This window comes from Siniperca chuatsi, linkage group LG7, assembly GCF_020085105.1.
Source record: "Siniperca chuatsi isolate FFG_IHB_CAS linkage group LG7, ASM2008510v1, whole genome shotgun sequence".
NCBI lineage: Eukaryota > Metazoa > Chordata > Actinopteri > Centrarchiformes > Sinipercidae > Siniperca > Siniperca chuatsi.
Window position 1 is genome coordinate 11770578 of NC_058048.1, and position 19037 is coordinate 11789614.

Genomic DNA, 19037 nt, shown 5'->3' on the forward strand with positions numbered 1-19037 from the left:
ATTGCCAAACAGTCAATATATATCCAGCATGAGGCAGCCGTGGAAGGTTTAACCCAGCAGATGACATTCAGCACAGCGCCATAATCATTGCCTCCTAATGAATTAAATAGCCCTGACATTTCACAGCACAACGCTTGTCCTTTTCCTGCAACTGCTCTGCTGTTGTACCCCTCCTGTCATGCATTCTGTCGCTCTCTTGTTCTTGTTCTTTCTCTTGCATTGCTTTTCCATGTGCCTTATGGCCCCTTGCTATGCCCCCCGCCCTACCTCCACCCTTCATTTCTATATCCCTCACTCCCTCTCTTACCCCTTCTCTCACTTCTTGTCACTTTGTGTGCTCATTGGTATGCTACTGCACACCCAGCTGTCTATGCAGAGAGGGAGAGAGAGAGAGAGAGAGGGCTTTTAGCAGAGACAGAATCCAGCTGGAGGGTCACGACCCTAACTGACCATCCACGCTCAGACGCACACAGGCACGCTCAATAAGTCATACACCCACACTTTCTTGATGGCAGGAGCAATAGGTCATACACCAACAATGTAGAAAGAGAGAGAGAGACAGACAAAAGGAGAGAGAAAGAGAGAGTGAGAAAGCAGGATTTAGGGATGAGGTGGAGGTGTGTTCACTGCTTGCTGAGCCATAATTGTCCTCTGGTTTGGTCGGGAGGACGGCAAGGAAGGTAAGAGACAGAAAAAAAGCAGCAATGGAAGGGGCATGGCCTGCAGTAGAAGAGTGCTTTTGCAGCAGCGTCAGAAAGTTTCTTTTGTCCTGGAATACAGATGAGGGCTGGATGGATGACTGCCTGGCTACACTGTTACGGGACAAACAGACAGAGAGACTCATGTACAGTTTGCACAAACAGAGCTTATGGGTCTTTTCGAGTTCCCTCTGTCAGGCACATAGGCGTGTATGCAAGAACATTACAAATAAATATAATAATAATCAATAACTGAATTCTTATAGACTTATAACCATTGCCCAGTTATTAAAGAAAAACCCATGCAATGTATTTACTATAAAAATATTTTCTAAACAATTTCCACCTGTTAAACCAAAAGAGTATGTTATTGTGTTTGAAGCAGTTCCCAAAGGTGTGTCAGTACTTTTCAGAAATGATGGTATAGGTTTTTGTATTGATTTAAATGTATTTCATTCTATATTTAGGGAAATGAATATTGTGAAAACAATAACAACCTTATCAGAGACAAACTCAAACATTGTTTTCTCAATTATCAAAGTATTTCTGGTCTGTTCTTTTTATTACTGAAATACAATGGCATAAAGCTTTGAAGATTTGTGATAAAACTGCATTACAAACAAGACCAAGGAAGTGTAAAATACTACATAGAATTATATCTGTGAATAATGTACTTGAAAGAGTTCAAATTGATATGGATTGCAGTGGAATATTCTATATTCTGTGGACACTCTGTACTGCTGAACTTTTTCCATGTTTTGTTTTATTTATATGACACATAAAATATATATATTGTAAGGGCCCTGGCAATGTAAATAGTTAACTATCTTGCCATGTCTTATTTTTCTTCTCCATGCCCTTTTGACTTTTGAAGAATTGAGATTTCTCTTCGTTTGTATATACACTGTAGACTTTTATCTAATAAACAGTTACATGGTGGCTCATTTTTACTGTAGACAAACAAACATAAGCGCCATTGTGGACACACATACACACTGCATTCTCACTTTGGTCTTATCAAATTCATTCTAGCACATTTATCTTATGGGGCGAGTGGGAAATTATTTTGCGTCTGATCTCTGATCGTCAACATGAAAGATCTAAACAACGTCATCTTGGATGACTAAAGACAACTCTAAAGTCTGCTGAAAAAAATAACAAGGGTTCAAAGCTCTAATCAGAGCTATAACATTTATCTCGATGCTGTGAGGATTTTAATTAGAAGGGAATTCCCGCTGCCCATGATTACTGAGGCAATAGGGGACTTGATGTCTTTGAATCCAATGTTTATTCCCTGAACAAACAAAGACATACTATAATAATTATTTTAAAAAGTTGAAGATTAGTCAACAAATTCAGGCAGGGAAAAGTTCATAACAACAAACACATGGTGAAACTAAACGACCTCCGGTAAACCGTGGGTGTATTAAATCCACCAGCTACAGTAATAGTAGGTTATCGCGAGAGAGACGTTGGTTGCCATGGTAAAAGCATCCCAACACAAACGCCCTGAGCACAGAGACTAGAGCATGCAGCCAGCGAAAACCTGAAATATTGAAATACAAATCGTGAATTATTGAAATATTCTTTTTCATTTTATTGACAATAAAGCATGCTGAATCGAAAAGTGAAAGACTGATTGTGCTATCACAAGCTGGTGAACCAAGGAGAGTCACGGAGTGCACAAGGTAAGTTAACTGTTCTCGGCAGTGTATAAAGTTCACGTTAGGTTACCGACACTGTAACGAGTTAGCTTCACGCGTACTAGCTTTCAGTTAAATTATTGTGTCTGTCACCTTTGCCATACAGTTGCTTACAACTTGTAAGTGAGTCACCAGTAACTTCAGCTTTAGTCAAATGTCTCTTTACATTGACTCCTTCCTGTTAAATACTGTATAGAAAACGGACGTGTTTTGCATAAACGTTAGCTCTACTGCTATTTTTCACGAGAGGCAGCTAAATTTACCCATGCTAGTCCACATTTTCCCATTAGACACATGTATTCTAGTCATGGTCAAATAACAACAGTAGTTATAATGGGCAAGAAATTTAAAACTGTATTATTTTCTGCTTTAGTAAATATATCCTTAGTTTAATCCTGAGCTACGGGAGTGAACTAAGAACATGATGTAACGTATTCTCAGCCATTTTTGCGAAAAAAACATGGGTGTCCACTGTGGGTGCAAGGAGGGGTTTGTTCCCTCACCTGGAGTCACTGTGTTGAAGGTGTAGCTTTGAAAGCTGCTGTTGTCAAGAAGAACTAACGTTAGGCTAAAAGCTCCAGTATGCCACAGCGTGTCTGCCACTTGAATGTCTACAAAAGACCCTTTTCATGGCAGACAATTTCACATCATGGCAGGAAAAGCACAGGTGTGATAAATAACATTAATCAAGTCTGCATCCTGATAATGGCTTACAGATATAGCATATAGCTCAGCTACACCTGTGGTTTCCTGCTATGACAAGTAAAAACTCTCTGAAAAAAATCTGTTAGGTAGCTGTCATGCAAGCTGGCTTTTCATTAAGGTTCTGATTTTAGTCAGCTATACTGTACTGTTTTGCAGTATGGTGGACAAAAGTGTCATATATATAGGGTTCTAGCAGGTGAAATGTCAGGGTCTTTGTGAAGAGGTTACCCATCTTGAGCGAAACTTACTGTATCACCTCCATCTAATGTCACTTTGCTATCAGCTGAGTTGCTAGCAGGTGTGGCTGTCTTGCTATTATAAACAATATATTATATCTGCCTTACTGGCTAATTTCCTTATTTTACTTTTACTGCCTGAAAGAGTTGCCTGCCATATGTCAAGCATATAAGTATGCCAGATACAATTTAAATACACAGGATTGCTTGTTTTAACTGCCTGTTATACATTTGCACAAATCTGTCCCTGTTACTTTGCTCATTTCATTGCAGCAGTGTTCATTTATGGCTGTGTGTGATTTAGCTTGGGCCCAGCGTGATAGCCAGCTTTATGCCATTACTGTTGGTTTTTATTGCAGAAGAGACTCTATGTAAAAAGCACAGCAAAAGACGCAGGAGGAATACCTGAGCCCTCAGACAGAAGAGGCATGAATTTAAATGACTTTGTGGTGCTTCCTTACAACAAGGCCAAATCCATCAAGCTCAATGCCAGGTAAGATGAGATAAGATCAATGATGTGATTTAAGGCATTTGGTAGTATGGCAGTACTTGGCTGCCATACTATTTCCATCTGTTCCCATTCAAATTCTGGCCAGAGAATGAGTATTTCACAAAATGGAGTTTCAGGCAAGTCAAACCATGTGTCCTGGATTCTGATAGTTTTCAGTGCAGCATATTTGTTTTAGTCATATTGCCCAATGCAAAACTGAGTCCAGTCTCCTATGTAGTTTCTCATTTGCCAACAGGTAATTGACTTAACTGATGTCTGCCTTGGTGGTACCCTGATCCAGTGACTAATTGATTAAAATATTGATCAGTCATGGCAACAGGGATCTGCTAGTGCAGCAGCTGAATTGAACATATTGATAAAAGCCTGGCTGTCCAATCTGACGGAGTAGGTCATTTGTATGATTGATTGCTGTTGATTGATTGCATATATGTGAGTGTGTGTGTGTATGTTGCCATAGGAACCTGCAAGATCTGCAGATGGAGACAGTGACTCTGGCGAAGGAGAGCAAAGAGATGGAGGAGAAACTGCAACAGCTGAAAGAGAGCATGCGTAAAGAGAAGGAGGAGAGAAAGTGAGTATCAGTGTTACAGTAAGTGTACTAGCAACCGAGGAGAACGGAGAGGGAGAGGTGGCGAGGAGGAGAGAGGGGCTGACTTAAGTAGGAAGAAAGTTAGTCAGTCGAAAGCAGCAGGCAGAGGAAGGAGATTGGGTGAGTGAAATAGGATTGAGAGAGGAGAGAGAAAGAGAGGATAGTGAATAAGTATATGTAGGTAGGTCTGCAGCAGCTGTAACAGAAAACACAGAAGGGGGAGATTCATATTCCTGAATCAAGTTTCAACGTACTCGTGATAATTTTACTGCTTCTTGTGTTGAATGTGCAACACATGCGCAAATCATGTGGAATATCTGTGTTATTAGTTTGTTGTTGTTTTTATTTCTGTCTTTGCCATCAAACCACTTCTTTCTCCACTGTAAGCCATAAGAAAATACGTACTTATCTAAGACTGAAAATTCATGGCAGGCCTAGCCACTTGAACCTGACAGCAGCGTTGTGACCACCTGTAATAGTTATAGCTGTGATAGCAGATAATATTGAGAACATTTTTAATTTTTTCAGTATTTAATTTTGACAGAAGGAGACCTTGGTCCAGACTGTCACAGCTAAACACACAGGGAACAGAGCAGGTGACTAATGGAGACACAGAGGTCAGTGAGGGAGGTAGAAAGGTGGGAAAAAGACTGCAACAGCTGTAAAAGAGAAAGCAACAAACAGAGTAGAGACACTGAGTAATAGAGATAGATGGAGGAGGAGACTAAATGAGAGAAAGGTGGATGTCGATGACTTCTCTACCTATAAAGGTCAAGAAAAGGTTGCCATGGAAGAAAAAAGGAGCAGTCAGAGAATTGAAAAAGCCATTCATAGATAAAGTAGGCTCATGCCCATATAGTGGACTATTCTAAAGGTCAGTGGAGCCCTACAGACACTTGGTCCTAACAACTTGTATACAACTATATTCATATTTTCCCTTCATTGGAATCAATGGCCAACAATGTTCCCCACATGTAAAGACATTAATGGGAAGGCATGTTAAGATAAAAGAAATACATAGGGGAAGCATTTAATGTTAAACTGGGCCTTAAAATAAAAGTAATAAAATTACTACCACATGACAAGTATCAACCCAAGTACCACATTTCCTTTTGTTTTTCTTTCCTTACTCTCCCCAATCATAATCAAAACTGCCAGTCCTCATTGTACTAGTCTGCAATGTATTCTGCTTCCCATGCTTTTGTTTGGCCCCTGTAATTGCCACTATATTTTCAATAAGACTTAAATTTGTTTGCAACATGGCATACATTAACTGTCACACCTTTTTAGAGTAATTGCAGGGGATCTACAGAGGCTCACAGATTTTCTGGTGCAACATGTGCTGTGTTCCCCAGCAAATGCTTGTATTTATTTCTATAAATACTTCTCATATATTGATTTCATTTTGGGAGGGTAAGGCAATGATAAAGGGGAGAAGTAACTTTCAGTATCTTTGAAAGTTCCAGTGTGCTGTTCCAGAGGCTTAAAAACCACACTTCCAAACAGATGAACCATATGTTATTCCCATGATACTGTTCAGTGAGAGCATTCAGATCACACATAGCTGCACTTCAGATATAAGTTAAGTTGTTAGTCATCTGAAAAAAACAAAAAAACCCCAAAAGAATAAAATATTAACTTTATAGATTAAAATTCAATACAATTTCTTTGAGGTTTTGCACCTATGTGGATAAACATTTAGACTTTTCTCAATACAGGACTGGTAGCCAAACTTGGCTAGATGTAGACTTTGAATTGGAACAGTACTTGGGCTGATGACGTTTCATAAGTCCATGAAAACACAAGTACAGACAAGAACGCAGATTGAGAAAGGCCTCTTAACTTGTATTTGTTTATCTCTCATTTCATAACTTCTGAGATTTGTTTCCATATTTATTAGAGAGACCTGTTCATATTCACGCAAGTCTAGGCTGAACTTGCCTAGGAACATATTGTGATCATGTTGTCTTTGATGTAGATTTATTTTCCTCCTATAAAGGCCAGGCCTGCACGTAATGAAATTGTCTGAGGCATTGTGCAAACTGATCATAAGCAATGGAAACAAACTTTTCTGCTAGTCTCCAACATTTCATTCTGTTTCCAAGTTCTCACTTGTCATATGACAAATGATAGGTGTCATCATGACAAAGGAGATGTTTTGTCTGTTATTCTGTTTTGGTGATCAACAATGGGTAGAATACAAAAGCAGGCATGTTTGTAGTGATAAACACTGTCTATCAAGAGGTTGTAGATTTATGTCAGTATATTGGCTGTCATAGGGCCACATCTACTGTAACTGATTCATGGGCATCAAGTGTGAATGAATTATATAGAAAGGCTGTCACCCTGAGAGATGGCATCATCACATTCTGACACACACACACACACACACCCACAACACACACATGTTTACTTATGTCACTTCTGGGGACATTACATAGACTTAATTAATACATTCCTGGAGACTTACCCTAACCTTAAAAATCAGCTTTTGTCCCCAATTGGACAAGCTGTCCCCAATTAACTGGTCTTTAGTCTGAAATGTGTCCCCGAAGGTAGCCTAAGTCAGACCACACACACACACACACACACACATCTATTGTGATTTTGTCTGTTTTGCAACAAAAACAATTTGTTGGATTTTGATTAGGATTGGACATTGGGCTCTACGCCATTCTTAAATATAATGGAACAGCATACACATAGTGAACAGGCACATGCACACAGAGATGCACAAACACATGCTACCACAAAATTATATTGGCCCATTACTATTTTGTGTGTGAGTGTCTGTGTGAATAAGACTACTAAAATGTCTTACATGCGCATCTTCACATTAATTTGAAATGGACTGGATAGCTCACTCACACACACAAAATAGCATTTATTTATTTTCTCCCCATTTCATTACAGACTATGTACCTGGCCCATTACTAAGACTATTATCCAACAAATTCAGATTGAGGGGCATCCCAGCCTGTGTGAGCAGGAAATTAATTTGCAGAATGAAAACAAACGCTGGTTATTATGTGATTGTTTTATTCTCTGTTCCCAGTTCACCTCATTTCATCTCATTTCATTGAAAACTCTGAGATGTGTTACCCAATGTGAAGTTATGGAGAACAGCTTAATAGGGGTGTATATCACAATATATGCGCACATAACTACGTATATTACATACAGATTCCTTCAAATAGTAACAGCCAGAAAAAGGTTACTCACTCACATACACACACACACACACACACACATGCACACACAAACACACATTTACTGGCAGCACAGCTAATTACAATATCAGTGATTTAGAGCTAAGGTATGATGAGAGGCACTCTTTCCACATGATGTATTTCTAGTGGTTCAAATTCATAAATCACAAACAAACAAGGAAATGCATACTTTAGATTATAATTAGTAGGTTAATGTATTTATTGTCTTAGGAGATGAATTGTGTGTGTGTGTGTGTGTGTCCTGGTATATGAGTACTACTTCTTTCTCAGTGGAGGCCTAGCTCTAATTAAGAAGCTGTACATCAGTATGGGGAGAGGGCCATTTTGTCCAGCCTGCACCAACGATAAGCACATAAACACAGTGTTTCCTGTCACACTGAAATACTGCAACATTTACCGCTCCACCGGCCCCAAGATACAACAAGGTGTGTGCGTGGCTGCCTGTGTGTATCATTTTGATACTAGTCCTCCATAAATAATGGCACTTGTGTTTGTGTGTGTGTGTGTTTTTTTAACACTTTGCGGGTTACAGAGAGCTCTACACTTTTTTGGTTCTGTCTGTCTTGTGTTCCTTAATCAGTAAAGACACACTCAACTCCGCTACAGGACAGGAATCCTGCTTAAGCCCTATGTCTTTGAAATGTTACTAGCTTTACAACGATTATACATTTGTGTGTGAGCCAGCTTGAAAGAGGTATAAAGATATAGCGAGAATTTTTGTATGTGTAAGAGGCAGTGTGTGATGGTAGGAGAAAGACTTAGCTGGCTCAACTACAAAGTGTAAGTAGATGAAATAGTGTAGTCTGGATATGATGTGGCTGCGAGGTAAGTGGAAAAACGCTAACATTATATTTAGAATAATTCTTTTGTCTAATTTTGACTTTCATGTTTATAATAGAAAATTAATCAACTTTTCTTTTCAGACAGGTCACTGTTGATTTAATAATGCTTTGCTGATTTGTTTTCATGTGCAATGGTGTCACTAATCAGTCTTGACTGTGCAGAGCCATTATCAAGAGGAGCATAGTAGAACATTTTAACACCTTTTTCATTTCTAGTGCTACTGCTGGGTACAGATGACGAGAGGAAGCAGGGACTCACAGCAAGTCCTTTGTGTCAGTTGAGATTTGTCAAAAGAGTAGATACCTTTATATTTAACTACTGCCTTTCAAGTTTAACATGCTGCCATACTTCCAAACTCAGTTTGTGTTGTATATTTGTTGTCTGTTGGTCGACATTCTTGATAATACAGTGAGCAGAAGAGGGTGGAAGGTAGACGAAAAGTTTGTAGGAGATGTGATGAAGCTGTGAAAACACATGAACACAGATTCAAGAGGAGCAGTCATGGAGGAAATTATATTATTAGGCATTAAAATAAAACAGATACACATATCCTGTCAGGCTTTTACAAGTTAACTCCACATTAATGTAGCTGCAGTTCCCTCCTACCTTTAATCTGAAAGCTGTGTGTGGCGATGCAGTAGTCTCTTAGATGTGAAACCCAGCTTAACAGTTTGAATCAATTAATTGGTACACCTCTAATGAAAAAGAGGACACAGTTTCTCATCAGTTCCTCTCTAATTGACATGGGAGAAAGCAGACAAGGATGGGGGTTTGGCGGTTAATCAGGTGTTCTGATGTATGAAGTGAAGGTTACCTGGATTTTCTCTTAACTTCCTCTCTTATAGGCCTCTCAGAACATGCAAGTGTATCTTTGACAAGTCTTTACTGTAGATCTTCAAGCTGTGATTAATGTTCAGGCTGTGCAGTGTACTGTGTGTCTGTGTTATGCACCACTCTGTTTTTCTCTCTCTGCTTTTCTCTTAGATCGCAGAACTCCTAGAGTAGATGAATTGTTCATCTTTGTCTTAGAGTCGGGCCACACACACAGACACACACACACTCACACACGCGCGCGCACACACTCACACTCACATACGCACCCAAAGAATAGGCGAACAAATTCAGTTTGCTGAGAGGAGGTGCGGTATAATCAGTTTCTGAAGAGTACACAGGCGATAATAAAGCCAGACCGGCGGCTTGGGGCGAACGCAGTACATCATTCTCTGTTTTGGCCTGCCCGAATCACAGATTTAATGTAGCTTTGTCTTTAGGCCTACACGGCTTACAGACACTAGCTCTTGCCTTATCTAAAAGTACAGTTGAGGTTCCTTATTTTTCCTGCTTCCTTTTCTGTCTCTTTGCTGTGCTTTTCCTTCTATTGGCTCTTTTTCTCCTTTTTCTACTGTTTTTTCCAGCCTTTGTTTATTCTTTTTTTCGTCAATATGTGTAGCTTTTGATTTGTTTTGTTTGTCTCCTCCTACCACCTGTTTCAGTCTGTGTGTGTGCACACCATAGACTGTATAGTTACATACATACATGTGTACCCTGTGACCTGACACTGCTCATGCTGGATTAAATGTGTTCACGTTTGTGTTTATAGGATTCAATGTCTGAATCTTTCTTGCCCCTGGTAAGTTTCTGTCCTGCCTCAACCCTCTCTGTTTTTGCCCTGTCCTCTTGTCTCACGCTGGGAGAGAGGGAATTGAGAAAGGACAAGATTACTTTGGCATTAGACTTCAAAGTGTGTGTGCATTTATATGTGTGTGTGCGTGCGGGACGCAGATGTTGTCAGTTCTCCCTTTGGGTGAGATGGGTCAGTTAAAGGTGATAGCTGTGTGTATTTTTGTCCGTATGTCCCTGCGTTAGACATGGGTGTGTCCAAGTACGACAGGTGGTGTTTGCCTTTGGTTAACATGGAATCATTTGGTGTTTCTTCTCCTTTCATTGCAATATATCATCAGTTTATCATTTCGAAATATGAGCTTGCCCCAAGCTAATGTGAAACTGTACTACTCACTGTGTTTCTTCTGCTTTGACATTGATGAAGAAATGTTTTTTGACGAGGTGGCATTTGGTGTCACATTTCATGTTTGTTTCCAATATGCAAGTTGTGACTCAGAGGTTGTCATCAGCAATGTGTGATAGTAGTGTGTGAATGTGCGTGTGTCTGTGTATGTTATACTTTCTCTGTGTATCAGGTCTAGTCAGGTCACTGCATGTCATTCTCACTGCATTGCTGGCTTTGCATAGACTGAAGTCAACAATATCTCTCTCTCTCTTTCATATACACACATTCACACGCGCGCACACACACACACACACACACACACACACACACACACACACACACACACACATGCTTATTGGTAAAAGTGTTGAAAAGAACTTTGTTTGTGCTGATTAAACTTTACACTTTGGAGTGGTCTGCCAGCAATACTCACAATACATGCAATAGGTTAAGTTGGAAGTGTGTGTGTGTGTGTGTATATTTGTGTTTGTAAGAAATATTGCCTGTGGGAATGTATCTGTATCTGTATCTTTCTAAAAAAACAACTTTAAGCCACTATTATTTTGAAGAGCGGGTTTACTCATACATGTATGTGTGGGTGTAATTGAGTGTGTGCCTGTGTGGATTAAATAATGAGATCGTTGCTAATGCAAAGTCCACAGAGATACGCAAACAGACACACACACTTTATCTCTCCAGGTTGCTGTCCTGAGGGGACACCCTGTCATCCTGCACCGACAGGGGTGTGCTTCAACTGTCTCCCCTAGCGACAGTCCAGTTGCCAAGGTGATGTCGCTAGGGTGATTACCTGATGCCCACCCTCAGTGTCAGCACAGCACAGCAAATGCAGGGGTTGTTGGCAACTCTTGCAATCACACACTCTCTCTCTCTCACACACACACACACACACACACACACACACACACACACACACAAATAGACTCTGACTTCCTGTGCCTTGACAGGCTGCCAGCTCAATCCAAAATAAACTTCTTTCAAAGACAGCCAGACATAACAATAGCATAAATAGCATAAATAATTCAGAGCATGAATGAGCGTGAATAACTCACATCTAAATAAGGATACCTCTCCATTTCATCACTTTCTGCAACAGACAGGTGCGCGTGTGTGTGTGCACACTTGCATTCATGTTCTTGCATTTGCATCTGCATCTACGCCTGTGTGTGTTTATGTTTGAGTAGGTATAATTCCTGTAACCTTTCATGTTCTGTTTTTATGTGAGAGGTTCAATAGACCTCTATTGTCTTCAACAAAGTGGAAAACATCCTTTTGGTCTTAGACTGAATCACGCAATGTGGCAATTTAGACCCCTATGACATTGTACATATGCAGAATTTATGTTGGCAAAGCCAAATACTTGCCTGTATCTAGAAGCGTGTGGCAAAGTGCTTTTCCTTGCTGTTCTAAGTCCTCTTAACAACACGAGGACTGTATTGTGATAAATTTAACACTCTTTTCTGTCTAATGGAACAAACTGATTTTCTAAATTTCATTTATTGGGGGATTTAGTCTGGGGGACTTAGGATTTACTTACGTGGTGCTGTTATGCCTTTTTCATGCTGATATTATTTTCTTTTTCTTGACATCAGTTCCTTCACCTCTAGTTAAAGCCTGGCACTGTTATTAAAATGCTTCAGTCTCCTTGGGTACTTCAATGGATTAAAATGCATTCATTCTGAGTTTTGATACATCAATCCTGCCTTCACTTTCACAGGAATTGGTATATACTGTATGCTATGTGAACAATTATACCAAAGACCTCAAATAAAAGGGGAATTCGTCTCACAAAAATGATAAGAAAAACATCTTCTCTGTGTGTTTCGATGTGTGTGTCTGTGCCTGAGTTGCATTTTGTTGTTAATGAAGGATCTCAATGTTTTCACCTCCCATACCCAGATCTTCTCATGTAGAATAACTATCAGAGTGACTGTTGCATTTTGTGGAAATGCAAAATATGTCGTCATAAAAAAGAAGCATAAACAAATCTAATAAAGGTCTGACACAGATGTAATCACTGTTTCTCTTTTAATTTTTTAGAAATTGTAGCTATGATACTGTAGATGAGCTATACATGTCAAATTCAAAGGGGTTGTATTTCAAGACTGTTGATTTACAATTGCCAAAGAAAAACTCTCTCTCTTTGTCTCTCTGTCTATTTAGGCAATCTGGAGGATTTATTTGGAAGTCTGGACAATGCGGTTCTTTAAACAGCAGTGTTCTAACAAACAGCACCACAAAAAACAAGGCGAACAGACTACAAAAGGTATCTATACATCTGTGGATGTGTGTATCAATTGTTAATTTGTCTGTGTATATGATCTCACATTTGTGTTTGTGTCATCCTGTTGAACTGCAGTCATTCTAACCTTTGCATTCAGAAATTGAAGATGATTATGATATTTAGTAAGTTTTCTTACACATTTGTTGATATGCTAATTACTAGTAGAAACTAACATATAGTACTTGTTCTCAAGCCTGATTCTTTAAACTCTGAGAAGCTTTTTCTTGTGGGTTATGACCTTAAGGGTTACCTGCACTGTAATAGACATCTCCTAATTCCTGTTTCCATGTACTGTATGCTATGGATGCACCATGTGCCTGCATCCATGAAAATACCTAAAGTGTACTGTCACTCCTTTAGTGAACTGAGCATAGCAGACCTGAGATTGCACTTTGCACCCAGCTCCTTGATTTGAGATGTTTGTGCCCTAGATCTCAGGGGGGAATCCCTAATGTCTTTGAGTTTACACTAGAAAGAAAGTTACTCCCTTTAAAGGTAATGACTGCCTGAGTAAAAAAGAACAAGAATGATTGAATTCTCAGCATTTCAGTTTCAGCAGATACCAGCCCCTGCAGTTAAATGCCCCCTTGTAAAAGATTGTGGTACAATGGTTATCAAAAAACAAAACAAAATGCTGATTCTCATTGAGAGGCTGTCATAATAAAAAAAAATCTAAATACTAACATCAACAAGCCAAGTTCTAAATGCCACAATGCAGTACATTCAATGAGACTTCAAGTTGTCGTCTTCAAGTCAGTTGTCAACAGTTTGAGAGTACTAAAGAGATATAATCAAGAATAAATTAACTCATTTTATGACACAGATACAAAATATATTGAAGAACCCCATATGTAGCTAAAGTTTCTGTTTATTTATTCATTTGTTAAAAAATGCAGCAATGTAAAAGTGCAAACAATATAATATGAACACAGAGTAGTTCATACATGCCTACATATACAGACATAAAAAAAGCCTGTGCAGGAGTGTTAGGAAGCTGAGAGCTTACACAAACTGTCGCCACTGATTTGTCACTCCTTGTCTCCTCAACAGCTGACAGCAGGCAAGTTGAAGATCCGAGTGCTGAAGGATGAACCACTGACAGGTGAGTAGTTTACAGCCACAACCTTGACTTCAACTGTGGGTTACCTGCACCAGGTAGACTTGACACAGATGTGTACTCAAAAATCATTGGCCCTTTGATACACTACCCTGTACTGAAATTCTTTCTACTCTCCACATGGAGGTTAGCATTCAAGAGCAGCTACAGAGCAGCACCTTGGGAACTGGTAAAGGTTCAGTGTCTGGCTCACGGTTACTTCAGTAAAGTGGATACTTGCCATCGCAGGGGCCAGACTGTGGAGTTCTCTTGTTAAGAGATTGATCTCTGTAACCAGTAGCCAACCTTGGCAGAATTATTAATGTTTTGAACATGCCTGGGGCACAAAATCACACCTTGAATCAGAATGTTTCAAAATGTGCTGATACGTGATAAATATATACAGCAGCAGTAAATGCAGCTTTATAAGGATTGCCTTTGGTGTATACAATTAGTCATAATAGTAATAGGTGATATATTCTTTGTGTTTTGTTGTTATTTACCATGTATTACATTTCACAGCAGTGGCTAGAGTTTCCAACTAGTTGTATAAGCATGTTAATTGTTAATGTTTTTTGCACAAAAACCGCAAGCACTTCAGATTTTTGTAACATTTTGCTGTAAAACTGTACTGTATTTTCAGTTACATAAATATAATTTGAATGTCAATAATATTAAATGAAATCCCCTTGCCAAGTGTTAACATCAGTATACTTGCACTGTTTAGCCCCACCTCAGCCACTGCCTCCACCTCCACCCCCTACCACCGGTCTTCGGACGACAAGAAAAAACAGGTTGAGGGGACCAAACTGTGGACAATGTGAAGTCAAGACTGCTGGACTGGTATGCACACAAACAGACAGATATAGACACACACAAGAGACACTGTATGGCTGAAAATTTTTGTTGGGCAGTATTTCCTGTCTGCATAGGAAGCTCAGTAACACTCATCAAACATTCACCTGACAAAAAAACACCACTCCTCTGGAGGAATGCTTTTTTGAGATCTCTGATGAGACAAAACAAATCTGCCTTTTTAGAGATCAAATGTAAGTAATTGACAAGTAATTTTGCTCTCTGTTAGTGAGCTGAGCTCAGATGATATGTTTATTTGTAAGTTTATTTGTAAATTGTACTTTTCTGCATCAATTTATGGCGAACTGTGGAGTGGAAATGAGGCTTGTGCATGTGCGCCCAGTTCCACAATGATTGGGATTTATGAAACAGAACAGTATGGACATTTCTGTCTTTGTGTGTACACAAAGTTTTAGTTGTGAATCGAGTTTTATGCATCTGGCCCCAGGAGTCAAATAATTTGATCTACACTTATAGTTAAAATGCTGAATCTCTCATTTTCTGTCTCTCTCTCCATTCTTTTTTTCTACCTGTCCATCACTCTCCATCTGTCTATTCATTTGTTTCTGGTGCTTCACTGTCCCCTCTGCCCTCGGTCTCTTTCTATATTTCTGTTCTTTCTCTTCCAGCTGCATCAGCTGTTATCTCCCTCTGTCATCAAGATGCCTTCTATCTCCCTCCCCTCTTCTCTCTTTCTCCTTGCATTATGTGGTTACCCGTCTTTCTTTCTTTCTTTCTTTCTTTCTTTCTTTCTTTCTTTCTTTCTTTCTTTCTTTCTTTCTTTCTTTCTTTCTTTCTTTCTTTCTTTCTTTCTTTCTTTCTTTCTTTCTTTCTTTCTTTCTTTTCTTTCCACTCCGTACATCATGTTTATCCATCGTTTTCTCTCTTCTACCTGCCTCTCTCTTGCTGTGCCTCTGCTGTCCTATCTGTTAGTCTATCTGTGTGTTTGTGTTTGCACTGATAACAGTTTAGCTGGATCCGTTCATCGATACTCGAGACCTCTGAGGGCACCATTGTTTATTCTTTCTTGCTCTTCATCCATTACTGCTCAGGAGGAGGGACTGTGGCCTGCAACTGTATGTGTGAACAAGAAGGAGAGAGAGAGAAATGAAAAGCCATACTGTGTGTGTGTTTGTGTCTGTATATATGTGTATAATGGACTCTGGCAAACTGAGCTGAGTAATACATGCTCGATGACCAGCTCTCGCATCCCCGCCTTCTAGATCCTCAGCTACTCATGTACAATTCCTATCCTATGTCTGACTGTGAAGTGAATAACTGATGCTTCTGAGAGACAGTGAGAGAGAGAACGAGAGCAATGAGGGACAGAGAGAGATTGATAGTGGGAATGAAGGAGAGGGAGGTGTTGAACTGATTGAGCTGACAGACACCATTTTTCTGTCCCTTTTGTTGTGGAATAAGTTATTTTAAGTGCAGCAGACACATTGCGTTAAAATGTAATGTGGTAATTTGCCTGATTTGATGGTGCATTTGATGATGATGGCGCTGAATTGTTCAATGAAGGGCCCAATGCCCCCAATGCCCCATAGTGATGGGCTTAATGGCAGTGCTTATAGTAGTCTGGGCAAGCACATAGGCTAAACACACACACAAATACACACAATCCACTCACGCACACACACACACACACACACACACACACATTTTGGATAGCCCTTGTGCCCTATAATGATGGCAATAATGGAAAGCGTTACTACTCTGTCTCTGCCATTCTGTCTGGAACTGCACTTAAGCACACAAATGCACACACATACATGCACACACAAACACACAATCATATACACATCTGGGCTTGTTTCAAACTATGAAACACACATACTGGCACAGACGACCAAAATCACATGTGCACACATGCATAAACTGCACGCCTAGCCTTGTGCTGTATTCCAGAATCATCCAGGCAAAAAAAGGACCTCATTTCCTTCTGCGTAGCACACGAGAGTGCAGTGATGTGCCGCTTGCAGCCTGATAGGGATGCCTAGTCCCTGGGGAGAGGCTGTAATTTATCCTCAGGTCTGAGAAGGGAAATGAGGCCCTGCTTTATGGGACCATTAAAGGGCAATGTCGCAGCTGTAGGCTTGCATGCGCGCACACACACACACACACACACACACACACACACACACACACACACACACACACACACACACACACACACACACAAACTCACATAACAATATGTGTGAGAAATAATTAAGGGGTGAAAATAAATGAACAATGTTACAAATAAATGCATTAATTAATAAAGAACTAAAATATGGAGAAGATGAGATGAAAGAGTAAAAAAAATAGCATTGCCTTGTTTAGCTCAATTATCTATGACAATAAGCAATGAATAAACAGGTGAAGAAGTTGCATAAATGCAAGTGAGCATGAAAGGGACTAAGACAGAAGGTTCTAAGTCATGAGATAAGAAATATATCACACTGTCACAAAAAACAGTTTAAGTCCCACTGCAGATAAGTAGAATTTGTACTTTTCCTTCAGAGAGCGCACTTAACTATATGAATTTGAGATGGTATTGATGATGAAAACATGGACCATAACATAAAATAAACCTGCATGTCAAATGAAGGGAACCAAACAAATGGTCGCTGTTTGTTTACTGTTTGTTGTTTCTTGAATTTTAAGAAACCTAGGTCCTTTTCTCCCTCTCACCCTCCCTTCTGCATATACCTACCTTCTCATTGGCTTTCTCCACTCCTCCTGTCCTCGCCTGTGTGCTCTGTCCACCCGTTCTAGGCCTATCTCCCCAACCTGCTGATGCAAGGACTTTTCCCCACTAATAAGACCGGATTCTCACAGATAGATATGATAATGACCTCCCTTAAGATGCATTCACTCACACACACTCACATACACTCACATACACAACACACATACACACACACAGAACTAGCACAAATATATACACACAGGCACTCCCTCCCATGCTTTCTCTCTCTCTCTCTCTCTCTCTCTCTCTCTCTCTCTCTCTCTCTCTCTCTCTCTCTCTCTCTCACACACACACACTCAAACACACACACACACACACACACACACACACACACACACACAGACCTTGCAGCATCCTGCCAGAGAATCTATTTCAATATTCATCCCTCCTGTCAAAGTTTGTTTGGCAAGGTTGAGGTTAGACGAGAGGAAAAGATATCCAGCTTTAGGTTCAAATCTTTACTAAAATTACCAAAGCTTCAGCTTGTTCATGCAGATAGTTACACGCATGTCCACGTGAACATACTGTACATGTACATACATACTATTTTTTAATTTCCTGCTTCCCTAAGACACATGAACAAACACATCTTCACATCCATCTCTTTCACATACTTACACACACACACACACACACACACACACACACACACACACACACACACACACACACACACACACACACACACTGACTTCACTGTGTATCTCTGTGTTGTAGATGTGTGCTGAATGCACAGAGGACTACTGCATTGGCTGCTTTACCAAATTCCACCAGAAGGGGGCACTAAAGCTCCACAGAATGATCCCCATTCAGGTGAGCATAGTCCCACATGCATCTAGTCTCTCTTCTCTTTGTCTGTTTCTCTCTGTCTCTCTTTCTTATTCACAGATACTTTCATTCTTTCTTTTGCATTTCTTGCATCCCTGACTACAGTATCAACTTATCTCAACCTCTTGTCTTCTTTTCCCTTTCTCTGTTTCTGCACCCCATCCCCCTTTTACATGTGTGTGAGCACACACATACACACACCCACACAACTCTAACTGGAAGGACAGGCCGCACTGTACGTGTATGTGTGTGTCTGTATATGTGTTGCACTGTTGCAGGTTTGCTGCTCCCCTATAACAAAATGGATATCCTTCATTAGCAAATGCCTTGATCACAAAAGCTTAATCTGGTCACTTACATGCACACACTTACACACACCCAATCACACACTGAGAGAGAACAGAGAACAGGCCTCAGGCAGCAGTCAACTCAAGACCAGCAATAACAGTCTTCAGTCAAAGATAAAACAGAGAGACAAGACAGCAGGTCAATGGCAGAGAGTTTAATTAAGCCAACACACTTGTGTTGGATCCACAAAATGGAAAACGATTCTGCAGTACATCTATCTAGAGTATATCTAGTAATTTGACTAATAGACTAATAGTAGATTATAGTTTGCACATCCATTTACTAGCTTAATCTGGTTAAAGAAATAAATAGAAGCATGCACTTAATTCATCTGCTGGAATTAGTATG

General features: G+C 39.9%; 1 protein-coding gene across 2 annotated transcripts in view; it reads left to right on the forward strand.

Moving 5' to 3' along the window:
- Positions 1 to 2184: 2184 nt before the first annotated feature.
- Positions 2185 to 19037, forward strand: part of zbbx (zinc finger, B-box domain containing) — a 65561-nt gene continuing 48708 nt past the window's right edge. Inside the window, exons 1-7 of one of the 2 annotated variants that reach the window (XM_044203757.1) lie at positions 2185 to 2386; positions 3702 to 3835; positions 4311 to 4424; positions 12705 to 12807; positions 13876 to 13927; positions 14649 to 14764; positions 18231 to 18326. In XM_044203757.1, the coding sequence (XP_044059692.1) occupies positions 3771 to 3835; positions 4311 to 4424; positions 12705 to 12807; positions 13876 to 13927; positions 14649 to 14764; positions 18231 to 18326 (546 nt within the window). In that variant the 5' untranslated portion in view covers positions 2185 to 2386; positions 3702 to 3770. The remainder of the gene's footprint in view (positions 2387 to 3701; positions 3836 to 4310; positions 4425 to 12704; positions 12808 to 13875; positions 13928 to 14648; positions 14765 to 18230; positions 18327 to 19037) is intronic. The other variant, XM_044203758.1, reaches the window with a different exon arrangement.